Raw genomic sequence first — 27,265 nt, forward strand, 5'->3', positions numbered from 1 at the left:
TGTATTGACTGAAGGATTGATTGCGTAATACGTTTATAATCGCGCATGTGATGTGCTGCATTGCAACCAAAACATGTGTGTTCAGTTTGGACTGGTTTATTGAATCCATTCAGAAAGGACCATCATGCTGGGTACGACCACAAACCCCGCAATTCCAAATTGAAGAAGCCATTTACGTTGAAATTGGATTTAGTAGGTTACAAAGAATATAAGTACCCCAATTGATGAAAAGTTCTTCCAACACTCACCGACCCACCATTGCTGAGTAAACTAGTAATACTAATAGTACTATCCTAGGCCTACCTCTTAAAATAATTGTGGATACTAACTGAGCCTGAGGAGTTCAGCCCAAATTAGTAGTAGTACTAACAAGTAACATTAACAAGTACTAAGTAGCCCAGCATAGGCTAGAGTATAAGTACTAGGGCCTAGATCTATTACTAGTTTTCCAGGGCATAGTGCTAGTTTTATGCTACTAGTACTAATACTACTGGTGTTAATATAGCCTAAACTAAGTAAGGCCTAACTTTTTTGCAGACTAGGCCTTTACCAACCTATTATAATTTATAGGCCATACAAAGTTTAGTTTAGTAGAAAAAAATGATCAGGAGGGTCAATCAAGGACCCTATGGGAGAAAAAAAACTGAAGACTCAATATCAGACCCGATTACAAAGCTTAAAGTGCTTGTCCAAAAGCATTCTTAAACCCATTCACACTACTTGCAAACTGTACAACTTTCTCGGGCTCACCGTTCCATTCATTCACAACCCTAAATTAGTAAATTTGCCAAATATTTTGTAACTTCTGAGTTTTAGAGCTTCAGACAATGACCTCTGGTACAACTACTATTAGCAAACATGAAATAGTCAGTGAAGGATAAATTGTCAAAACGGAACACAATCTTGAAAACTTGAATCAAGTCACCACGTAACCTCCTAAGCTCCAGTGTACAGATTCAGCAGCTGTAACAGCCTATAATAAGGAACACCGTTTAAGGAACTAATCGTCCTTGTAGCCCTACTCTGGACCTTCTCGAGTATATCCTTATCCTTAGCAAAATATGGGTTCCAAGCCTGCACAGCATACTCAGTGTGGCCTCACCAACAAATGTCCTCTTAAAGAAATTTGAAGTTCCTCATGATCATACCTAAAACCATATTAGTTATTACCACTTTTAGCAGCTTCGAAAAAAATGTTTAGAAGGTTGCAGTAATGGGTCAAGTTTTTGGTAATGCTAAGTTGTGATCTTTCTCAACTGCTTGACATGGCTTTTTAATATCTTGTTAGGCCTATATAGTAAAAGCGAAAAGTTATGCCTAGTTACTTACTAGTCTACCATCCTACTACTACCAGGTTACACTAAGTTAGGATAATGCTTGGTCCTGATTATTCTCAATACTTGATATAGCTTATAGTATTAGGTTATTCTACAGAACATTTCACTATTTGAAAACAGCAACACTATTCTGAAAACAAAGGGTGCCCAGTTGCAGTGAACCAATTTGTCCTTGCTCTGATTGCAAGAAGTTTCCAGAAAGGAATACGAGCAAGTCTACTGACCCTCCAACCACACCCTATCACATAGGCATAGGAGCCTCATTTGAGTTGGGGGGGGGGGGCTGTAACGACTTGCCCGAAAAATATAACCAAAACTTTTGGCGCGCTCCGCGCGCATTCCACATGTTACTGTGCATATCATATAGGCATTCATCAGTTATTACATCACATGTCAATAACATAAAATCATTTTCCGTGTTATTACCCTTCCTTATTGGTTATAATTATTGGGGAAGTCCTTACAACAATAATGATAATAATATAAGTTTAACCATTGAAAAACACATTGCAAATTATTCTTCTTTCAGTAGGTGCCAGTGGCGGAGCTAGGGGTATTGGTCAGGGGGGAGAGCATGGTCTGTAGGGGTGCTTTCGACACTATCTAAGCGGAGCGTCACCACAGGTTGGCCCGGAGCGTACAGAAATTTTTGGAGTAAAGATACTCCTAGATCGCCGGAAATTACCCTTTCCAGGCCTTGCTAATTTGCAGATAAACGAAGAATAAATAGGTGTCATCGCCATTTGTCAGAAAATTGCACCAACAAAATGTGACAAATGTCAATAGGTATTTCAGAGCGCAATAAAAAAGTCAATAATCGCGAATAAGTAGAAAGTGGTAAAAAGCTGAAAAGGGCGCCAGCAGTCCATTTGAGTCTGCCAGGGGGGCATCCGCCCCCTCTGACTGTAAGGACACTCCGCTACTGGTAGGTGCCCGAAAAATTCTCAGCATATTGCCCATTTTCACCAAAAAAATTGAAAAACACACTGCAAATTATTATTCTTTCAGTAGGTGCCCGAAAAAATTATCAGCATATTGCCTGAATTTTCACCAAAACATTTGAAAAACACATTGCAAATTATTATTCTTTCAGTAGGTGCTCGAAAAATTCTCAGCATATTGCCCGAATTTTCATCAAAACATTTGAAGAACACATTGCAATTTATTCTTCTTTCAGTAGGTGCTTGAAAAATTCTCAGCATATTGCCCGAATTCTCACCAAAAAATTGAAAAACACATTGCAAAGTATTATTCTTTCAGTAGATGCCCGAAAAATTCTCAGCATATTGCCGAATTTTCACCCCAAAAAATTTGAAAAACACATTGCAAATTATTCTTCTTTCAGTAGGTGCTCGAAAAATTCTCAGCATATTGCCTGAATTTTCACCAAAAAAAATTGGTTGGGGGGCTGCAGCCCCCCACCCCCCCCCCCCGCCTCCTACGCCTATGCCCTATCATGATAATTTAAAGTTAACTACATGTATTGTAAAGAGAATAGTACAAAAGTTTGTCCACTAAGGCTCATTCCTGGTTTGGAGGCTAGTCATAGTTTGTACGATGACTACTGTATGAGTGCACCTCAAGAGAAAAATTGAGGTTTGAAATAGGCAGGGTGTTTTATAGCTGTATCAAGTAATAATATAGTATCGTAGTGGCAAATTGTAATAGGCTAATGACAATGAAAAATTGATATTTTTACCCAATGCAAGTAAAATAGAACACCAGGAATGCAAGTAGTAGTACCAGAGCTCAATACAGTGTACTATCACATCTAGTCTTACAGATTTAGACCTGTGACTAAATACTTATAACAATACAGAGAGTGTAGTATAGATTTGTAGCAATTTCTGTGTTAATGTTGCAGTCACGCAGTATGGAATTGTAGCAATTTCTGTGTTTAATGTTGCAGTAATGATCTTTGAAAATGTCTAAGAAATTGAGGTGAATACAGCTATAGTATAGGAGGGGTAAACCTTTTCAAGAGTGCATATCCTTCAGGCTGAGAATTTCTTGCAAAAAGTCCAGTTTAACAGCGTAGTTGCAGTTAGGTTCTGAAGGTTGTCAGAATTCAGATTTCTGAATTGATAGTTTCTATTAAACACATGGTTCTAGCCTATGATGAAATTACCTCATATATGACAGGTTAATTTTATATCAAGATTTGTGGAGCTTCTCTTTACATCATTATATACTTAAAGATAGTGAAGACTTGCGCACAAAGAAACGTGGTTTGGGGCGAGTCTTCAATGCTTTCAATGGGTACCATCTCCAATGAGGTACCAAGACATAGAAATCATCAGCCTTTGTCTAAAGTTGTGACACCTAATACACTGCTGTATGTTACTGCTGGAGAGCACAATTTTAAGTATGCTGTTTGTTTATTGAAATTATTGAGGTTCAGATTTAATAGTCTGTTGATCAATCTAAGTTTATTTTACTATCTTTGATAATGTGACTGAAGTAAAGATACAAGGAGTCCTACTTCTATTGATAGTTGTTATTTGGTTGCACATGCTTTAAATAGTCATCTTCTATCTTTTTTTGCAGACGTCACTGTAGAAGACCTCTTTCTGGGAGTTTCAGCACTGGTTACTTTGTGGGGCTACTACAAAGCAAAATGCGGTCTACTTCAGCAGTGAAGAGAAGAAAGTCCACAAAACTTGCAGAGCAAAGAAAAGCAAAGGCAAACTCGAGCAAGCAAAGCGTGCTTGGAAAGCGTAACAGAAAAGGGAAGAATTTGACAACGGGTAGATCAAAATCCAAACAACATGACAGTTTTTTAACAGACGGTGCTAAAGTGACTGTCATTGATCTGAATGAAAATACTTTGCTAACAGATTGCCACGCTGAGACTGTTCCAGGCGAGAGTTATGTCAGAAATGAAGATGTTGTGGTTGTCGATACTGGTCAGTCCCAGAAGTTGCAGGGTCTCTCGGAAGACGAAGAGTCTTTTACGTCGGCGTACGATGATAGTCACACTCGTAGCGAAAGTACTAGGTGTGAACTCTTACTTAAAGTAGAGAGTAGTACTGAAAAATTGCACAACCATGGGACACTACATTGGAGCTCTACAAGAGAAGGCGCTTCTTCACCCAATTGGACAGAGCATTATAGCTCGACTCCCCAAAGGTCAGGGGTCAAAAGGAATGCTGAATTGGAACACTGTAGCTTCATAAGTTCGTCAGACGTATCTATAGTTGATGTTGAAGAAGACTGTACTGACGATATCTCAGGTTTGACTCCGTCTGGTGATTGTAAAGAAGAGGAGTTGACAGGAGGAGGAAGTAATCAGATCAAAAGAAGTAGGAAGAAAAGGTCAAAGGTGACAAAAAGGAAAAAATTGTTGAGGAATACCGATGGTCAAGATGATGATCAAAGTCTGGACAAGAGTAATAAGATAAGCTTAGAGGATTGCACGGAGAGGGTGTCTACAGAGGGGAATAATGATGATGAAGATTATGGTAACAACGCTGAAGGTGATTCTGGGATGGTACCTCCCTCAGGGGATGAAGGCAACGCAGACACTACAGAGGAAGGTGCTTCATTGATTCAGTTCCAAGACGTTTCTGACCGTCAGTTATCTGAAATGGGGGAAGCTGAAAATGTACAACCGATGGACTTGTCATGGGCAGGTGGTTTGTTGACTGAAAAAGCCAGACTTTCAAGTGTTCCTTCAGAAATGGAGAAGAGCGCAGATGAGGGAAACCGAAACAATGAAATACCATATAGGTACAGTATTATGTATTTTAGATAACAGAAGCTAGGCCTTTCTATAGACTTGTTTGTACATGAAACATGTACAGTGTAAGAAACTGATTGCATTCATAGCCACACTGCACTTCTCACCAGCCTCAACCCAGTTAAAAATCTGTATGCAGTTTATGAAGTTAAATATATCATTCAAAAGGGGACAGTTCTAGTCTGCTCAGCCTCAACAGATGCGGACATTAACGACTTAACTTAATATTCCATGTACTTGAGGAGATACAGTTTTACATTCACGAGAGAGCAACGGCTTCAGATGGGTGTTGTTTAGTACTACAGACTTTTCCAGCACTTTGAGCATGTGTTGTAAACATTTTCATGCAACTTACTATAAAGAAACCATATTTCCGTTGGAGGATATTTTGTTAGCGAGAAATCTAAGTTTTACTTCAGATAAAACCTGCTCACTCTTAATCAACACTGTATGTCATCCAGCAGGTACAAACAGTGTCATGGTCCAGTAAATATCACAGTGCTGTAGTAGTACTAACACCAGAAGAAAGATATCTAGGCATTTAAATATTTACATCTATGTAGGCTGTGGAGGACATTTTCAAGCAGCAGATAATTCCAATACCCTTTGAAATGTGGTTTGACTTTAGACCGTTATTACATGTGGTATGTTATTTAGTGAGTAATATGATTATTATCTTCACTTGTAGAATTTTCAGGCAGAAAGACCCAGAACAGTATCTCGTCCTGTTTGAGAAGGAGACCTCTGTTCCCTTTGTCGGTAAAGGCAGCATGAAAATTATCTGTGGCTCCGTTAGTGTAAATGGCTTCAAAATGGACAGGGACAGCGGGTGGCACGAAATTTACTCCACGAGTTTCAACCATCTCGTGCGATTATCTGTTCAGCTGCCACTCGGAGATGAGGTGCAGGAAGAAGTTGTGTATGACATCTCACAGAGGGTAGAGGATCAGGACCGAGCAGAACTTGAGGCATTCCTGGAGAATCGAGGCTCGTTTTCTGCATTTCTACTGCAACACCTTGACTGCATTGCCTGGGAGTTTGCTGGCCAGATGCAAACATTTTCAGAGCTTATGAATGATGTTCAGTATGAATCGGTATAAACTTTCAACTGATCTTTTGTTTTCCTTTTTCTCTTAAATTAGGTTTGCATAAAAATCTGTCAGTTGTTTGGTAACTTGTATCCAAGCCCATTTCATGGTTTATGTTTCATTGTGGAGAGTACATTGCAATGAGCTTCATAGCAGTTTACCATTTGTAATCTGTTCAACATGTCTAAAATGGAAAGAAAAGGAAGGGGAAAAAACTCAGAATAAAACGAAACAAATAAACTTTCAAATGTTGATTGCGTTGTATATTACAACAATAGCAGCAAAGTACCATGCTTTTCATCGTGAACTTTTGGTAAACTTTCTTATAGCATTTTATAAAATTAAAAGTTACCTGAAATTATGACACAATGGAATCATCCAAAATCTGGAAACTTTCCTATTGCAGTGATTACATGTGGTTCTGTGAATTTGATAGTTGTCAGTTTGACCAATTACAGCAACATTATGATATAAACTCTGTACTATAGCTATATTGAATACCGAACTAGCTCCATTTCTCACAACATTTACAGGTTTTGGACCTATTACCTGGATTGTTTTGATGTACAAACGTTGCAATTATTTCTCCTGCCCCCTCCCCCCTCCCTCTTGGTGAAATCAGGTTGTAGTGAGCTAAATTATTTCAGTATGATGACATCATCAGCCCAGATTTTGATTCACAGACTATTTAGATTGCATTTTGTGTTCACATACTGTAACTTGCTTGGCTGGAAGCCATACATTGCACTGGATTGCACATACATTGCACATACATTGCTGGAAGCTATACATTGCACTCAGCCTTCTTTGTTGAAGCTCCAATTTGACAATGATAACCATTTCCGTTTGGGAGATATCCTAGTTTATAAGTGGTGTCTGTGCGTTGTCATTTTGTAAATCTGTGATGTCATAGTGCCACTAGGATATGAAACCAGTCACTTTCTCTTTTGTTTTCTTGTGAACAGTGTCAATGCTGAAACCGATGTCATCATTTAATGTCATATTATGAAGTTCAGAAGTTTAGATCCAGTATTTGCAAAAGCCATCTCCATTAAAGAAAATAGACATTATAATAATAAACAAAGAAAAACATAAAATGAAGCACATGTGGCTTCATGATGTCATATTTAGACTTGATCAAGTATTCAGTCCTGTTTGTGAAGCGACACAATATCTGTGATATTATCTCCCAAGTTAAATCGAATCAGATTTTTCTTAGCTGTTTGGGGAAGTCATTCATGACATTTATCTCTTTCACATTTTATCTTTTTGTTTCTTCTAGAACTTGGGTAAGAAGTACTCACAATACTTCAGTACACTGGGACTATTCCTTTGTCCAGACTCTCTTATCATTGCCTCTAAGGCTATGAGAACTCTTCCTGGTCAGGTGGAAGCAACAGATCAAATAATGAAGGCCTTTGCAGAGCTGAGATCACCTCCAGTAGTAATCATTTGTGGCAAAAAAGGAACGGGCAAGTCAACAATGTGTAGGAACCTTATGAACCAATTCTTAAATCAGTAAGTTTACAATTGTTTGTTTCTTTATTTATGTATTTGGGGAATGTGGAGGGGTAGGTCACATCAAAGGTGCCATGACTGTTGGCATTATGATAACGTTATATAAAGCCTCTCTTTGCAAGTTTGCCAAGATAACTGCACTGATAATTGTTTAGATACAGGCTGCAATCCACTGTCTGTGCTGTGTTCATTTGTTTTCTGGTGAAATGCCTTAAGATAGCACCACCTTAGTTATGGGGTTCCCATTAATCTCATTGAGAGTTAAGTTTCTTTAAATATCGTTATATTTGAGGTAATGACTGTTCTCTTTGTCTATTCATGACAGGACTGACAGTGTGTGTTACTTGGAGGCAGATACAGGGCAGAGTGAGTTTACTCCATCGTGTATCATATCTCTTCATGAAGTCAAGGAGCCACTGTTAGGTAAGTTATCAGTGCAAAAAGAATGTGATTTATTGCAAAGAAAGGAAAGTCTGTTCTTGGTAACATCCAGATTTTCAGATAATGCGAAGATGGAAATATTGCTTGTTCTTGTCTTATTTCTTTCATCTCAATTATCCATCTCATTTATTCATCTCATTTATTCATCTCATTAATTCATCTCAATTATCCAACTCATTTATTCATCTCATTTATTCATCTCATTAATTCATCTCAGTTATTCATCTCAATCATTCATCTCACTCATCCATCTCATTTATTCATCTCATTTATCCACTGTGGAGACTCCGGTATAAGAGAACCACAAGAAAATACAATAACACTGAGGTAGCCGGTTTAAGCACACGGCTAGTCAATAGGATAACTGTAAGGCAAGTGTGAGATATATACAAGAATGAACGAAGCCTGGTGACGTATATCACCATAGCGTAGGCTGGGAGGTTCAGCCGTTTGGTGTGATGACAAACAATTAATATGAAACTATAATCTACTACATCCATCTCATTTATTCATCTCATTTATTCATCTCATTAATTCATCTCATTCATTCATCTCATTTATCCATCTCATTTATTCATCTCATTTATCCATCTCATTTATTCATCTCATATATTCATCTCATTCATTCATCTCATTCATTCATCTCATTTATCCATCTCATTTATCCATCTCATTTATTCATCTCATTTATTCATTTCATTTATTCATCTCATTTATTCATCTCATTTATTCATCTCATTTATTCATCTCATTTATCCATCTCATTTATTCATCTCATATATTCATCTCATTCATTCATCCCATTTATTCATCTCATTCATTCATCTCATTTATCCATCTCATTTATCCATCTCATTTATTCATCTCATTTATTCATCTCATTTATTCATCTCATTTATCCATGTCATTTATCCATGTCATTTATCCATGTCATTTATTCATCTCATTTATTCATCTCATTTATCCATCTCATTTATTCATCTCATTTATTCATCTCAATCATTCATCTCATTTATTCATCTCATTTATCCATCTCATTTATTCATCTCATCTATTCATCTCATTTATTCATCTCATTTATCCATCTCATTTATTCATCTCATTTATTCATCTCATTTATTCATCTCATTTATTCATCTCATTTATCCATCTCATTTATTCATCTCATTTATTCATCTCATTTATTCATCTCATTTATCCATCTCATTTATCCATCTCATTTATTCATCTCATATATTTATCTCATTCATTCATCTCATTTATTCATCTCATTCATTCATCTTATTTATTCATCTCATTTATTCATCTCATTTATTCATCTCATTTATCCATCTCATTTATCCATCTCATTTATTCATTTCTTAATCCATCTCATTTATTCATCTCTTTCATTCATCTCATTTATTCATCTCATTTATTCATCTCATTTATCCATCCAATTCATCCATCTCATCCATTCATCTCATTTATTCATCTCATTTATTCATCTCATTCATTCATCTCATTTATTCATCTCATTTATCCATCTCTTAATCCATCTCATTTATTCATCTCTTTCATTCATCTCATTTATTCATCTCATTTATCCATCTCATTTATTCATCTCTTAATCCATCTCATTTATTCATCTCTTTCATTCATCTCATTTATTCATCTCATTTATTCATCTCATTTATTCATCTCATTTATCCATCTCATTTATCCATCTCATTTATTCATCTCTTAATCCATCTCATTTATTCATCTCTTTCATTCATCTCATTTATTCATCTCATTTATTCATCTCATTTATCCATCCAATTCATCCATCTCATCCATTCATCTCATTTATTCATCTCATTTATTCATCTCATTCATTCATCTCATTTATTCATCTCATTTATCCATCTCTTAATCCATCTCATTTATTTATCTCATTATCCATATCATATAATCATCTCATTCATCTCATTTATTCATCTCACTTTTCTATCCCATGTGTTCCATAACATTTAGATGTGTTCACAGATTTCCCATACATAGCTTCGTTGCTAACAAAATGGAATTGTTTCCCCCATTAAACCATGAACAGAAATTTGATTGAATTTTTCTTCTTAGAATGAAGAACGGGAGTATTGTAAGTAAACAAATGATGTTCATCTATAATACATACATATTGAAGAGTGGTTTTGCATATTAATTTGATTTGGCAGTCCTGCTGGAGAAAGTGCTTTTACTTTCTATTACATGTGTAGTAATATATAACTCAAAGGTAAGTGTTGTTGGAGTCTAGAGCTGGGAAGCCATCAGTAGCTATAGGCTGATCCAAAATGTCGCAGATCAAACAGAGACAAGTTTGCTTTGAACCTGGAAGGAGAATTTTATTATTCATAACCTAGTGTATAGTCAAATGTTTATGAAACAATTACAAACTTGGCTGTTTTGGTCACCATGAGTGACCGTTAACTGGAATGTAGAAATCTGCAAAAGCTTGTGAGGAAATTTTTACACGTAAACATTCAACAACATTCACGACTACTGTGCACTAATGTTCCGGGTAATCTGTTTAAATATGACTCCTGATTATTAAATTCTGTATGGAATCTTTTTGAAAATTATGAGTGTAATTTGCAGACGAATTATTTTGATCTCTGTGCTTTGCATTGAGAAAATGAAGCTCCTTTGGTTAAACTTAATATGCAGTAATTGCCCTGTAAAGAAAAGTGAATGCAGTATTTTCATATGACAATTTCAGTTTGATTAGTTCATTGCTTGGAATGGGATCTTGTACCCTGTGATATGTGAAAGTCATTTTTCTCTGCACTTTTGTACTCAGGATTACCATTCGTACATCAAAGGAAAGCTGCAAAGTGAGTTTTTTTATTTATTTATTTATTTATTTTTTAAGAATGAGATGTCCAAATATTTTGTTAGAATGCAAAACTTGCAAACAGACAATTAATTTTACATTGTTCTTCCTGGAAAACCAGCTTTGGTATTTGAACAACCTCACACTGAAATTCTGCAACCTACGATCTGCCAGCGATCTGCCCAGTCCTAATTCTGCTCAGTTAAATGTGATTTAATGCATTTACTCGCTTGAATCAATTCTAAATTTGTAGCAATGTCACATTTTAGGAAAAGATTCCCAAATCCTGGTGAAAGCATGGTGTAGCCATTAAGAGTGTCTGCCCCACAATCATTAGGTTCCCCGTTCATGGTCGTGGTCATGGTAGTGATGGTGGTGGTGGTGATGATCTCAATTATCAACAGGAGAAGGCTTGGGCTAAGCTAAGATTTCAAAGTAGCAGTGATTCCAGTCATTATGTGTATGTCACTAAGTGCCATTTTCATCTTCCTAGATAGCTCCAGAATAACCAGCAAAGAGACTCCTCAATTTATAGGAAAATAGTAGAAATGACTGAGCATTTGCATTTTTCAGTTTTACCTTTTGTGTCATCTCATCCCAAATTTTGTTACAATTGGTCTTCCTTCCCAGGATGCTATTCTACGGTTCTAACGAGACCAAGGATGACCCCGATCTTTACCTCCATATGCTGTCTCTACTTCATCAACACTACCAAGAAACATTCCCGTCAAAGGCACTGATTGTAAACACTAACGGGTGGATGTCTGGTGAGTTATCATCAATGTACACACTGTACTATAGGTACTCCATGTTGTGTTAACTACAGAGCTCGAATTCAGTTCTGAGATGGACAAGGCAACAATTTTTAGGGCAAGTGAGACCTTGACTTTTATAGAAATGGACTGGTACCACGGCAACTATTCAGCTTTCAAATAGGCACCAAGGCAATTTTCCAAAAAACTGAGAGGGCATGAAGTTCCTTTAGATCTTTGCATGTCTGCAGCTACTTTCATTTGAATAAAAAAGATTGAGAAAGCTTATGATGGCATCTGTTGGAACTTGATTCAAAGGGAACTTTAGCTGTTGTTACCGTTGGTAACCGATGATTGCTCAGGGCATTCTAGTCATTGGTTTGTACAGTGGTGGCAATCTTCTGTTGGTTACTTGAGCCTTGGTTTACTATTTACTTGATATTTTGTAATAAAGTATTAAGTTAACCTAAATTTATCAACACTTGTCACAGATAGTACAGTCCCCTTCTTAATGTGGAGACTGGCTACAGGTCTTTTGTTTATACTAACCCCTATATCACACCATCCACCACACATGCTACGGACAGCAATCACAAATGTTGCCCCTGTTCCTTGTAAATGGTAAACATAAGTGTGTTTAATACATCATACTAATAACATAGCATCCTTCCCATGATATGTTAAACCTGGAATTAAGTTTGGTATATGGAAAGACATACAATGCCTGACCTGTAGGCCAAGAATACTTAAGGGACCTACACCCATGCTTAACACCGTTCCTTGAAACACTTAACAAATGAAATTAGGAAAATTTTGTTCTTTTGCAAGGAAGCCAAAATGGCTGCAAGACTTTCTTTAGTTTTAGATGTTTTGTATATGTTTGTGAGTTAATGGTTAACAAGTCTGATATTTGTTTTTGTTTTTTTTAGGACTGGGTGGAGCAATACTGCAGGATATCCGTCAGATTGTGAAGCCTACACACATCATCTCTATGCAGGATCCAACAGATAAGCATCCCTTTGACTTCCAGAGTCAAACTGGATGGCTGTCAGAGAATCTAATAAATAACACATCATCAAAATTATTAGAAGTCCAGGCAACTCCGGGACGTTCGTCAGGGTTAGTCACGTAAAGCATTTGCAAAACTTTGAAGTGTTTTCAGTTTATCTCCATTTTAAGCTTACTTCTAGGTTCAATTGGCTGTCTGTTGGTTGACAACCAGTGACCCGAGTAGGCCAATTTGTTTAAGCAGATGAGTGTATATTGATCCCACATATGCTAATGAAGAGCTGGGTATTATATATTTCCATATTGTTGTCATCCATCTTGTGTGTTTTCAGGCATTGTACTCTAGTACTGTTGCTTGATAATTTATCACCAAATGTCACCTTCTGTTATTTCAAATGTTGATACATTGTAGCTGAATTTTAAAGTGTACAAACAGTTACAATTTGTTGACCTGATTGATTCTGAATTTTTGTAAGGTATCCCAGTCTTAACTTTCAACGTTCTTGAAAGACTTTCTTTCACCATGGATTGTAAAACAAAGTCAATTTTCACGAGACTTAAAACTTAACAGAAATATTGGTAGTTGGCATGGTAAATGTTGAATGCTTTTTTTTTAATAGCAGGGTGGCCAGACTGCCAAGTTTGCAGACATGTACCACAACACATAAAATCAAAACAAAAGCCTATTGTGTTCTCAAATTACATGTATCATGCAGTTTTGAAAAAACAAACAAACAAATACTATTAGTTGTTGTCCGTTTGGTTAATTTTTGTTGGACATTAAAAGTAATAGAGAGGTATGAAAACAATTGATTAACATTTACATTGAAGTATGCCCTAACAGAGACATCAAAGAACCAACATCCTTATACGAGCCTCAATCTAATAATACTTAAAAAGACAAAAATCTTGAAAACAGAACCATTCAAACTGTTCTGTTTTCTTGGACTGTCACATTTCTGTGCTGAAGGTCAACGTTGGTATTCTTGTCTCACAATAAGTTGCTGATTTAGCTGTGCACCTTCATTGTATTGGATATATTTGAATGCATTTATTTAAGACAATGGACGGTGATACTCTACGACGGTATTGTTTCTTCCCCCATCGTAGGCTTGGAGCAGCACAACATCGTAGTTTAACTCTGATTGGTTACTTCAGCTCTCTCCTTCAACCAATGACAGGCTCTAGTGTCAGATTCTCTCTGGCTGCTGTTACACCCTACATTGTGCCGTGGAGTTCAGTGGCAGTGCATGTTTGCAATAAGGCGTTATCTCCAAACCATATTCTCTATGCTCTAAATGGTACAGTAGTGGGCCTTGCTGCTGTGGATTCCTCAAAGGTTAGAACCCCATCTCAATGGTCTTTAGATTTTGTGTCTGTTGTGTCAATGATTACCTGTCCAAACTTTTTTGTTCCATGACTCTTTGTAAAAAATTGTTTCAATTTCGGTGTAACTGTATTTACTTGTATGTTTTGCAAGAAATTATTTTACTTAGTATTATATATAGTATTATATCTAAAACTCCTGTTTGTTCATTATGCCCAATTAGTCTCTAGAACTGAAACCTATTGTTGTCATAATTAGCAACTAGTAAGCTGGCAATAGTACAGGGAAGCTGGTAAAGCATGATAGGTTTACTGTTGTGGCTGTATCTTCAGTAAAATATACACAATATATACAAAACTTTTGTAAAAGCTAACATTGAAGATGAAATGCCCAACAGAATTTTAAGGGTGTTGACAAAATGCTCATAAATCATACTAACTGGAAACAGGATGTTGGAAAACAGTATCTCCAAGAAATGAAAGGCTTTACAGATGCAGTCTTTCTTGATTTTGAGTCACAATTAATGTTAGTTTAAAACTGCCATGATTTTGTGAAATAATTTTTTTTGTAAAATAATGATTTTGCCAAATAATGTGTCTTTTCATAAACTAGATTTTTGAAATAGAGGGAAGCACACCTTCCGATGGCTTACCGAAGTTATTGAAAGAAACACCGGTTTGTGAATGTCTAGGTGTTGGTGAGTATTAGCTCAGTACTCTTGATGATGTATAGTTAAGACTGTGCCATAGAATAATACATCTGTAACCATGCTGCTGCTGTATTAGTTCAGTACTCTTGATGATGTATAGTTCAGACTGTGCCATAGAATAATACATCTGTAACCATGCTGCTGCTGTATTAGTTCAGTACTCTTGATGATGTATAGTTCAGACTGTGACATAGAATATTACATCTGTAACCATGCTGCTGCTGTATTAGTTCAGTACTCTTGATGATGTATAGTTCAGACTGTGCCATAAAATAATACATCTGTAACCATGCTGCTGCTGTATTAGTTCAGTACTCTTGATGATGTATAGTTAAGACTGTGCCATAGAATAATACATCTGTAACCATGCTGCTGCTGTATTAGTTCAGTACTCTTGATGATGTATAGTTAAGACTGTGCCATAGAATAATACATCTGTAACCGTGCTGCTGCTGTATTAGTTCAGTACTCTTGATGATGTATAGTTAAGACTGTGCCATAGAATAATACATCTGTAACCATGCTGCTGCTGTATTAGTTCAGTACTCTTGATGATGTATAGTTAAGACTGTGCCATAGAATAATACATCTGTAACCATGCTGCTGCTGTATTAGTTCAGTACTCTTGATGATGTATAGTTAAGACTGTGCCATAGAATAATACATCTGTAACCATGCTGCTGCTGTATTAGTTCAGTACTCTTGATGATGTATAGTTCAGACTGTGCCATAGAATAATACATCTGTAAACATGCTGCTGCTGTATTAGTTCAGTACTCTTGATGATGTATAGTTAAGACTGTGCCATAGAATAATACATCTGTAACCATGCTGCTGCTGTATTAGTTCAGTACTCTTGATGATGTATAGTTAAGACTGTGCCATAGAATAATACATCTATAACCATGCTGCTGCTGTATTAGTTCAGTACTCTTGATGATGTATAGTTAAGACTGTGCCATAGAATAATACATCTGTAACCATGCTGCTGCTGTATTAGTTCAGTACTCTTGATGATGTATAGTTCAGACTGTGCCATAGAATAATACATCTATAACCATGCTGCTGCTGTATTAGTTCAGTACTCTTGATGATGTATAGTTAAGACTGTGCCATAGAATAATACATCTGTAACCATGCTGCTGCTGTATTAGTTCAGTACTCTTGATGATGTATAGTTAAGACTGTGCCATAGAATAATACATCTGTAACCATGCTGCTGCTGTATTAGTTCAGTACTCTTGATGATGTATAGTTAAGACTGTGCCATAGAATAATACATCTATAACCATGCTGCTGCTGTATTAGTTCAGTACTCTTGATGATGTATAGTTAAGACTGTGCCATAGAATAATACATCTATAACCATGCTGCTGCTGTATTAGTTCAGTACTCTTGATGATGTATAGTTAAGACTGTGCCATAGAATAATACATCTGTAACCATGCTGCTGCTGTATTAGTTCAGTACTCTTGATGATGTATAGTTCAGACTGTGCCATAGAATAATACATCTGTAACCATGCTGCTGCTGTATTAGTTCAGTACTCTTGATGATGTATAGTTAAGACTGTGCCATAGAATAATACATCTGTAACCATGCTGCTGCTGTATTAGTTCAGTACTCTTGATGATGTATAGTTAAGACTGTGCCATAGAATAATACATCTGTAACCATGCTGCTGCTGTATTAGTTCAGTACTCTTGATGATGTATAGTTAAGACTGTGCCATAGAATAATACATCTGTAACCATGCTGCTGCTGTATTAGTTCAGTACTCTTGATGATGTATAGTTCAGACTGTGCCATAGAATAATACATCTGTAACCATGCTGCTGCTGTATTAGTTCAGTACTCTTGATGATGTATAGTTCAGACTGTGCCATAGAATAATACATCTGTAACCATGCTGCTGCTGTATTAGTTCAGTACTCTTGATGATGTATAGTTCAGACTGTGCCATAGAATAATACATCTGTAACCATGCTGCTGCTGTATTAGTTCAGTACTCTTGATGATGTATAGTTAAGACTGTGCCATAGAATAATACATCTGTAACCATGCTGCTGCTGTATTAGTTCAGTACTCTTGATGATGTATAGTTAAGACTGTGCCATAGAATAATACATCTGTAACCATGCTGCTGCTGTATTAGTTCAGTACTCTTGATGATGTATAGTTAAGACTGTGCCATAGAATAATACATCTGTAACCATGCTGCTGCTGTATTAGTTCAGTACTCTTGATGATGTATAGTTCAGACTGTGCCATAGAATAATACATCTGTAACCATGCTGCTGCTGTATTAGTTCAGTACTCTTGATGATGTATAGTTCAGACTGTGCCATAGAATAATACATCTGTAACCATGCTGCTGCTGTATTAGTTCAGTACTCTTGATGATGTATAGTTCAGACTGTGCCATAGAATAATACATCTGTAACCATGCTTTTTCTGCATACATGCACATTGTATTTCAGTATCTGAGATAAGTAACGTATCAAGTTAGTAACAAATCTTCATTTTGTATAGTCTCACTGTGTGTACAACAGAGGCAGCATACTTGTACTATTTAAAGCCGTTGTGTATGAAGTGACTTCTCCACAATCTGGTAGTACAATACATAGTGGTTAAAATGGGAGATATAACATACCTGGAGAGATTATCTCTTATCTTTAATAGAGATTATCTCTGGAGATTACCTTAGAGGTTATCTCTATCAGCACCAAAGGGCACCGGTGGGAATGTAATTTTAAAAGTTTTGTCAATGAAAGAAATAAAGAATTACATTAAATTTTTTGTGGAACACAGTATTTTTGGTATTGGAGTAAGAGTGAATAAGTTGCTTATCATTATTCATTAAATGGTTTAATAGCTACATAGAGCCCTTAGTTAGATCTAATTGGTATCCAGATATCTGTGAATATTATATGGTTTGCATCATGGACAGACTTTTATGCTCATGCAGTATTAATGTTGAACTTTACTGTTGTTGTTCAAAACCAGCATTCCCGCCAGATGATCGATAGAGAACAATTATGCAAATAATTAAGTGAAATGAATGATCATTCGAAAAGAAATATGATTGTTGCACTGTCAAACTCGTATTGAGAATTATAAATCAGTGCCGGAAAAAAAAAGTTCCTCCTGTGAACTGTTGAGGATATCGTTAAAGATACAATCAATTTTCAAGTGGCCCACATAGATATAAAGTTAGTTTGGCTGAAATAATATGTAGTACTGCTCATATATTTAGGCTATAATGTAATTTTAGTTCACCTTTTCATTCACAATTCATTTGACCTACAGTGATTAATGTTTATAAATTCAAATTTCATCCATTTTGATAGCTGCTGTTGTTATAAGTTTTTGGATAAATCCTTTAAATGTTGCTGATTAGAAGCTTAATTTCGTCTGAGGATGTAATACAAATCTTAGCTTCTGTTCTGCTGTTTTAAAGTGTTTTCATCATGATAAGTGGTTCAAATAACCAATAACTCACTGTCTTCCTCTGTTCATTGCCTACCTCCCTCCCCACCTCCCTCCCCACCTCCCTCCCAACCTCTCTCCCCACCTCTCTCCCCAACTCCCTCCCCCTGTTATGGTTAACACTGTCTTTGTCATCTTTTGTCTCAGGACTGATCAGGGGAATCGACCCGGTATCAAAGTTATTTTACATAATAACACCTGCACCCTCTGAACAACTGCAAAGGGTTAATGCTCTGGTTAAAGGGACTCACTCCTTACCTCTGACAGCCCTTAAACAGGTGAGTCTTAAAATCAGCTTGGATTTGTCTAAAATTCTCTCACTAAAAATACATAAAATATGTGTGAAAAGAAGATGAAATAGTCAATTAAAAGTTAAATGTCTTTTGGACTTTTGTCAGATACTTCCATTAATAAAGGTAAAATAGTAATTTTTCTCTGTGGTCAATTCTAAATGCTCACACACCCATCATTGACTGTTTTGATCTATATATGTAATTCTCAGACATACACAGTATGAAAATCAAAGAAATGCTGTTGTCGATGATGGACTCTTAATTTACACAAATAATAATAATAATGTCTTTCCATATTCCATATGTGTTGCCATTAAGAACTTCAAAACTAGATCTTCTCAGCATCCTAGCATCTAAGATAAGATTACTTTTGGAAACACTTTTTGCCCAGTTTGCTAACTTTTGGCCCTTAGAAAAAAAAGAGGAAAATATTAATATTGAAACAGACACATGACAATGGAATCAGTTTTAACAATTACAATTCCATGCAACTTACTGCCTCCATTTCAATATGCCCAAATATTCACTATTGGGATGCTTGTGTTTTATGTCAAGACTAGAAATCTAAGGGTGTGGGAAAGGGTGTGTGGTTGAGGGATTAAAGAGTGGTAAGGGTTTAATACCATCACTTGTATTAAATACACATTTCAGGTTGAATACACTGTCAGACATTGAAAACCAATCCTCTCTTCCTATTAATTTTGTTCAGGGGTTCAAGGTGGAAGACATGCCATATGTTTGTACTTCAAGTAACCAAGTGATTGGATACCAGCCACCAAAGTCCAGGAAATATCTGATCAGGAATTCCTCCAGTGATCGGTCCTTCAACAGAAGATGATGTGTTACGGCCTAAAACACTCACCACGGTGCCTACCGTTGAGTAGAAGTAAAAAGTATCTCCTGCAATCTGGTGTACAAGAGTCTACGGAAATTATTCAGATATCATGAATTCTTATTCCTGTAATATTTTAATAAATTTTTTGTGCTTTTACTTGAGAGTATTATAGTGCACAGATTCCATCAGATGGATTAACATTTTTCATATCACGTAGAATCATGACCTCCTGTGATGTTGATATTTGGCCCTTTGTTTGCTAGTGAGTAAAGACACTTTACTTGATGCAATTTTTTCATTCAGAGATCCCATGATGGGACAAGATAACCTGAACACTTACTGTGTCACAAGAAAAGTGGTGTAGCATTTTACAGTTTGGTCACCAATGTCATGGCAAGTTTACCAAACCTTTCAAGTGTTACTCAAATCACGTTAACAATTTATCCGGTTAGGTAGACGACCCCACCAAATGATCACTACCAGGGGCTCTATACAGGATATTCCATTATGGGGTGGTGTGGGGAAGATGGTATATAAGTGGCAAAATGGTGGTATATGTTGCATCCCCATCATTTTTTAAAAGGTTAATTTATGGTGTATGCTCAGTTATCATAGGGAACAAGTTTCTTTAGGGGATCTTTAGGGAATGGGCAGGAAAATTGCCAGAAAAGTCAAATCAAAAATATGCTCAACATCCTCAAGTTGGCCACAGTTGCCCTTTTGGGAAGTTTGTCAGAAATAATGTGAAGAGCCTTGTCGGATATAGTGTTACATAACCTGTCAAAATTTCAACCATTTTGTGTCAAAATTTCAACTGTTTATCTCAAGATTCTGATTTTGTTTTCTTATTGTTTATGCAGAGTTTTTCTCTATAACAAGTTAAATTAATAGGAGCAAGTAAAATTTGACATTGCATTTCAAAGTTTTTACTGTTTTATCTGAAAATTGGATGTTGAGGTTTCCACTATATTTGAAAATTTACAACTTGTAAAATATTCCCATCCCAAGGAGGGGTGGGGTGGAATGGGGGGGTTGCATCCTTCACAACTGCATGGACCTCCTGTACATTGTGTAATATTATCACATTGGTGAAGGTCTCTCTTGGCAATTGCCTTCCCCCTCCCCCCCCCCCTCCCACCACACATACACACACTTGTGAATTCAGGCCCTGCAAATCGTGGCAAAATGTGTACCCTTCACTGTGCCCTTTTTGTGTGTTAATAGATATATATGGATAATTTTTCAGGTGACTGATAACAGCAACAGATTGAGATAAATAAATGACAATGTAACATCTGAAGTCATGAGTGGTTTGATGTCTGTCTTCCCCTCTGTTAGTAATTCTAAGCACTACCTTTAGCAGGTAATACCATGCAGTGGGTTTCATGTACAACCAGGGTCCTAACTACCTTCTTTGTATTGGAGACGGGAGTGGGCTAAGATGATAAGTCATTCAGGGGAGGGGTCTAAGAGTCGGGCTGTCCCCTTCCCCCTTTTAGAAATGTTGATAAAATGGAAGGTGCTAAGATGCAAAATGGTGCTAGAGTTACTACTGCTTAGGTTGTACGGCATATACATGTAATGTATTTATGTACTGTACACTAGGATTTGTTGTAATATATTGGCTGCCGGTGGGGGCTTGGGCACATCCCCACCACCCGACTTTGGGGGCGTTTAACCCCTTCCCCCTGCAGAGTTCATCATGGTTGCGCCTATCACATATTTTAAATACACTAACATCATTTGAATGAAAACAATCAGTTTAGCATAACATGATGACTAATCTGAAACAAACAAACATGGAATTTTAAGTGCTACTTACACTTCTTGGGTAAAACAATACATACAACATTAACATTCACTAACACCGATTCTGGTAGTAAATGATCCGTTCATTGCTAACGCAATGAGAGATTTTATTTCTCTTTAACTTATTCTACTGCACGAACTTTGTCAAGGCTGAGACTATGACCTTCATTATTCTTATCGTAGGGATGACTGAGAGGAAATCAAGCAACACGGTCGTCACAGCCATAAAAACCCCATCCTTAAACCACTATTAGGAATTGAAACATGCACGGTTTGCATACAAATAATAGCACAAATGTGTCCAAGAAAGTTGTTTTTGAACGTTGAAAGGATACAAGTCAACGGGTGTTTCACCGAGTGAGCTTGCATGTTGAGCTTGCAAGTTCGACATATGTAACATAACTTAATATTATTAGATTGCGTTTAGTGAACGACTGGTCACACCATTCTATACTATTATATGAAATCTGCCTATGTCGAGATCAACTAGTTACTACTGCCTCCCCTACCTCCTACAGACGACTCCTCTCCCCGGGGACCACACAAATAAGTTGTGCCACCTGCACCATGTGTACAGAAAAAAAAAACACCAAAAGGACAATATTTTGCCCTCTTTAAAGTATTGGTCCCCCACCCCACGCACCAGTGGCGTAGGAAGGTACTTTTGAGTGGGGGGGGGCTGAAGACATGGCCGGCCTGGGGAGGGGTCTAAGGGGAGGGGTACCCCTTCCCCTTTGGAATTTTTTTGAATTTCCAGGTGGCCTCAGATGCAATTTGGTGCAATATAGCACACTTCAACTCACCCACTCCATTTTGTATATAATTTTGCATTTTCACCTGGCCTTAGATGCAATTTGGTGCTCCAAATGAGATTTTTTTTTCTCATTTGGAAATGAAAAAGGGGTTTTCTGACTTGCGAAGCGAGGGGCGGAATGATACTTCCGCTCCTCCATATTTTTCACTGGGGGGGGGGGCTGGCGCCCCCAGCCCCCCGGTTCCTACGCCCTTGCCACGCACCCAAATCTCAGAATGACTGGCTACGGACCAGTTCGTAAATTGTTTATCATTAAGTTATCAGAGTGATTCAGAGAATTAATAGGTGTAAACGATACCGTTCTTGCGAAATTGAAACTGTTTTCCTGTACTGAAACAGGAACTATACGATAATCTTGCAAGTAAACAAGCTCTGTACGATTCGTATGACGTGATCAAATTAATTTCATAAGCTCCAGTAAACTGGATACATAAACCAAAATCAAATCAATATGCATGTGTTAGACTGAATTTATTGCGACGTTTTCATACAATGATAGTGCGTGTCAAGCCTGATGTGCCTCAGGGACATAGAAAAATTAAAATATAATCTCACGCGTCGAACTTTCAACTTTGAAACTTTACAATTAATAACATTTCGGCCGAAACAAGTCACACTTTGAAAAGCTATACGAATTCCGATATTTTCAATGGAACCTTGAACGTATGGCCCTCCGTTTGAGTTAGTGCAAATTGTTTTGACTGAATTGATCCCCCCCCCCCCCCCCCAAGCAAAGCAAGCTTAAGAGTGCAGCCTGAAAACGCGTCTATGGCAAATACCCAACCATGAGATATTCCAGGTTTATCGATCGAAAAACTTGGATTATTGACCGAGAAACCTGGAATATCGCCCGATAATCGAGGTTTATCAACCGAAATCCCAGGTTTATCAACGATAAACTTAGATTATCGTTTGAAAAACCTTTATTATCGCCAATAAACCTGGATCATCGGGCGAAAAACCTGGATTGTCGGTTAATATTCCAAGATTTAAGACCAAGAAACCGGGAACGGCAGCTAGGTTCCTTAAAGGATGTAAAGACTCGCGAAAAAAGAAACGTCTTATACCGGTAATCTGACCTAGACTCGAATGAGGTGTAACAGAAATGTTAGACACCACCATCGATCCCAGAAAATACACACACGGTAGACACTGGTGTACAGTCAGTACATACAGCTGCGGTCAATACCCACAGCACAGTGTACAAACGATACAGCGACGGACATCTCAGGTCCAGCTAAAGATAACAAGGTATATCACGTTTCATTACTGTCTGCATTTTGTATAGCGAAACGAACAAAACTTCACTTGCAAGCAACGGAAAGTTAACTTTTTCAGAGCGCGGCACGCGGTTTGGGTCGAGTCTTCAATGCCTTTAAACGAAAATGGTTACCAACGAGATCTCAATACTGAAGTAAAGTCCTATAACGATACCTACAAAAGTGTGCATCAAAGACGAACACAAAACATATACAAATACGACCACAATGATCGGAGCCAGGTCTACTACCGGACCGGACGATTCAGAACGGGGGCCGGAAGACTGATTCACAAATGTCTAGAGATCTTATTCAGCTGAGCTGGTGAGCAGTCGTCATGTGACCTGTTATACTTATGTCACTGTCCAGTCTGTCCACATGGAAAGCACATGTGGCTAAAATCGTGACATGTAGCCTAGAAAAATAGAGGGCGACAGATATGATGACCATCGGTATCACAGCATAGAAGCGTGTAATCTCGCGCTAGTATAGTAGTAGCTTACTTCGATAATCATGTTTTATTGGATGATAAACCTGGATTTTCGACTGATCAACCTGGATTTTCGATCGAAAGACCCTGGATTTTCGATCAATAAACTTGGCTTATCGGTGGAAATTCCAGAATTTTCAATTTTTTAATACCTATAATCCAGGAGTTTCACCAGAAAATCCAGATTTATCGGCGAGAAACTTGGATTATGCGCATATAGTCAGTGTCAACTTTGCAATCCGCGGGCCACATCACAATTTTGGAAGTGACTCCGTAGTTTTCCCTTTCGGTAAAGCAGCGCTACATGGCGCTGTTAACGGTACCTCTTGACGCCCTCTATTTATCCCTCTTCTTTTTGGTTTCGATGAAATCGTAACCTATGCATTCATGCAGGCGGAGAGTGTGTGTATGTGTGTATGTATGTATGTATGTGTGTGTGTGTGTGTGTGACGCCTGGCTTGTAAACACGGTATCTCAAGTAGGGAAGCTTGGACCAATCTAATATTTGGTGTATATGAGTACCACATTGAGTAGATGTGCCCTATTTTTTGTGTTGCCTGTGAAGGTCACCAAAGGTCAGTTAGAGGCCAAAAACCAAAATATTAAAACAAGCAATAACTCCCATTGACAGGATCCGACATGGTTGATATTTTGGGACCAGTTGTGAATGGGGTAAGGGATCATTTCAAAACATAACGGTAATATGATCCAAGGTCAACAAAGGTCAATCAGGGGTCAAAAACTAGTATTTTTGCAATAACTTGAGAACCAAATGTCCGTGAAGGTTGGGAGTTACGCTATTGTAATCAGGGAGTCGACCCGCATCTAGGTGACCTTTGACCTCAGGTTGACCTCCGGTGACCTTTATCAATTTTTTGGGTTATTTGAATTTTCGTGGCCATAATCGGATCTCAAAGGTACCTTCCGATCAAAATGGTCCATAGTTGACCCCTGTGCGACCTTCGTGTGCGAAGTTATCAGAGGTCAATGTTTTTGTTTTTTAATAAGTACAGTTAGGATGGTCGCACAGACTTGTCATGTTGCTTTTTGGAATCAGCGTGTCAAACTACATCTGACTGCGAGGTCAAAAGGTCAAAGGTCAAATCTTAAAAAATGTGCTCATTTTAGGAGATACGGGACAAAACAAAACAGAACAAATATAAGTTTAAAAAATTGTTGACATATGATAGAGCTTTTTGTGCTGAATATAGGAAACCAACTCCCGCTTCAATCGGACACCCAGTTCTCAAGTTATGAGGGGCCAAAGGTTGGTTTTGATACATTTCTAGCAATAACATTATGTGTGTACATTGTAGGCCAAACAAATTTTAGGACAGAGTGCACCTCATCAAGAGAAACATATTTGATAAAAACTATCAGGTCATCCAAGGTCATTCAAGGTTGATTATGTGCCAAAAACTCCCAACTTATGCTAATTTTTGCAACAACTTCTAGTCACGAAGTCTGACAGGGCTGGTATATTAGGACAAGTTGTGAATGGAGTAGGGACACATTTTCAAAAATAACCGTGATGTGATCCAAGGTCACTAAAGGTCATTTATGGGTCAAAATGTGTTTTTTTTTCCTCAATAACTTGTGAAACTACCACTGACAGGGTCCGACATGGTTGATATTTTGGGACTAGCTGTGAATGGGGTAAGGGATCATTTCAAAACATAACGGTAATATGATCTAAGGTCAACAAAGGTCAATTAGGGGTCAAAAACTAGTATTTTTGCAATAACGTGAGAACCAAATGTCCCTCAAGGTTGGGATTTTAAGAAAGAGTGCACATCATCAAGGGGAAAATTTTTGATAAAAACCATTAGGTCATTCAAGGTCATTCAAGGTTGAGTATGTGCAAAAAACTCCCAACTTATGCTAATTTTTGCAACAACTTCTAGTCACGTAGTCTGACATGGCTGGTACATTAGGACAAGTTGTGAATGGAGTAGGGACACATTTTCAAAGATAACCGTGATGTGATCCAAGGTCACCAAAGGTCATTTATGGGTCAAAATGTGTTTTTTTTCTCAATAACTTGTGAAACTACCATTGACGGGTCCGACATGGTTGATATTTTGGGACTAGTTGTGAATGGGGTAAGGGATCATTTCAAAACATAACGGTAATATGGTCCAAGGTCAACAAAGGTCAATTAGGGGTCAAAAACTAGTATTTTTGCAATAACGTGAGAACCAAATGTCCATCAAGGTTGGGATTTTTGGACAGAGTGCACATCATCAAGAGGAACATTTTTTATAAAAACCATTAGGTCATTCAAGGTCATTCAAGGTTGAATATGTGCAAAAAACTCCCAACTTATGCTAATTTTTGCAACAACTTCTAGTCACGAAGTCTGACATGGCTGGTATATTAGGACAAGTTGTGAATGAAGTAGGGACACATTTTCAAAAATAACCGTGATGTGATCCAAGGTCACCAAAGGTCATTTATGGGTCAAAATGTGTTTTTTTCCCGATAACTTGTGAAACTACCACAGACAGGGTTGAGAGTTACGCTATTGTAATACAATAGTCGAACTGCATTTGGGTGACCTTTGACCTCAGGTTGACCTCCAGTGACCTGTAATAGCTTCTTTCAAGTTGATTCTTTGAAGTTTCGTGGGCATATTCCAATCTAACTTGTCCATAAGAGGACTCCTCTGCAACCCTAATGTGCGAAGTTATTAAGAGATTTGGTTTGGTAATACTTGGTGTGTGGATTCATAACATTGAGTACAAGAACCCCTATTGCTTTTGATGGAGGTGTGTATAACCACGTACAGTAGACTGACCTGTGTTAGCATGTCATAGTGTTATTGTAACAGCTAGTTCTGGTTATACTAACAAGCAGAAGTCTAGTGCATTAAAGTCATCGAAACCTCAATGCATTTTGCATTCTGGTTAAATTTCAGAGCCATGTCTCAGTAGGGCTCGGCTATATATGACTCTTGTATATTGATAGTCCGTTGGACTCCAGTACACATGACATAAATTTAATAGCGTGGGAAAGACGCCGATTTTACACGCTTGTAAACTATCATGGATTTGTAACTTATTATCTTATGTAGATAAGGTTACGGGACGTTACACATTCCTATACCGCATAGGCCTTTTTTAGCCGCTGCGCAGAGGTGTTGGTTTGAGTGGGAAGTGTAGGTGGCAGTGTAAGCTTGTGTGGGGAAGGGGGGGGGGGGATGTCAGCATACCGCAGTATTATTGAGTCGTGGAGGGATGACCCTTATGTAGGTTTGTTGAACATACCATTCTAAATGAAAACGGGTGTATAAAACGCACATGCATGTATGCTCCAGCTTTTTTTATGAAAAACCTCAAATATATTTTTGAATGAAAGTATTTTGCTTCCATTTTGGAATTGAAAATGTCACTTTTGTTATTTGAAAAATGTCCTTTTATTTTTAAGAAAGTAACCTAATTATAATTAGTAAGTGTTCTTTTGTTCAAGAAATAGCCGAACGGATTTGGAAATTTCCTTTAACCATGAAT

At 37.5% G+C, this 27,265-nt stretch overlaps 1 protein-coding gene across 4 annotated transcripts; it reads left to right on the top strand.

Annotated features, from left to right (window-relative positions):
• The first annotated feature begins 9 nt into the window (after window positions 1–9).
• On the top strand, window positions 10–20,524 carry LOC139962129 (polynucleotide 5'-hydroxyl-kinase NOL9-like). 4 transcript variants are annotated; one of them, XM_071962046.1, is made up of 12 exons: window positions 10–131; window positions 3,885–5,066; window positions 5,765–6,170; window positions 7,447–7,682; window positions 8,008–8,105; window positions 10,939–10,972; window positions 11,602–11,738; window positions 12,653–12,842; window positions 13,842–14,070; window positions 14,671–14,755; window positions 18,404–18,534; window positions 19,259–20,524. In XM_071962046.1, exons 2-12 carry the CDS (start codon window positions 3,955–3,957, stop codon window positions 19,385–19,387), a joined length of 2,787 nt encoding a protein of 928 aa, XP_071818147.1. In that variant the 5' UTR covers window positions 10–131; window positions 3,885–3,954; the 3' UTR covers window positions 19,388–20,524. The 4 variants fall into 4 exon arrangements, with proteins under 4 accessions (XP_071818147.1, XP_071818146.1, XP_071818148.1 ...); XM_071962045.1 differs by having other exon boundaries at window positions 40–192; XM_071962047.1 differs by having other exon boundaries at window positions 86–273.
• Window positions 20,525–27,265: the final 6,741 nt, after the last annotated feature.

This window comes from Apostichopus japonicus, chromosome 20, assembly GCF_037975245.1.
Source record: "Apostichopus japonicus isolate 1M-3 chromosome 20, ASM3797524v1, whole genome shotgun sequence".
Taxonomy (NCBI): domain Eukaryota; kingdom Metazoa; phylum Echinodermata; class Holothuroidea; order Aspidochirotida; family Stichopodidae; genus Apostichopus; species Apostichopus japonicus.

Excerpts from the sequence above, each read along its gene's own strand:
- LOC139962129 (XM_071962044.1), top strand. The coding sequence starts at position 225 with ATGAAAAGTTCTTCCAACACTCACCGACCCACCATTGCTGA. Across the intron at positions 8,106-10,938 it reads AGTCAAGGAGCCACTGTTAG|GATTACCATTCGTACATCAA; the intron begins GTAAGTTATCAG and ends TTTTGTACTCAG. Across the intron at positions 18,535-19,258 it reads CTCTGACAGCCCTTAAACAG|GGGTTCAAGGTGGAAGACAT; the intron begins GTGAGTCTTAAA and ends AATTTTGTTCAG.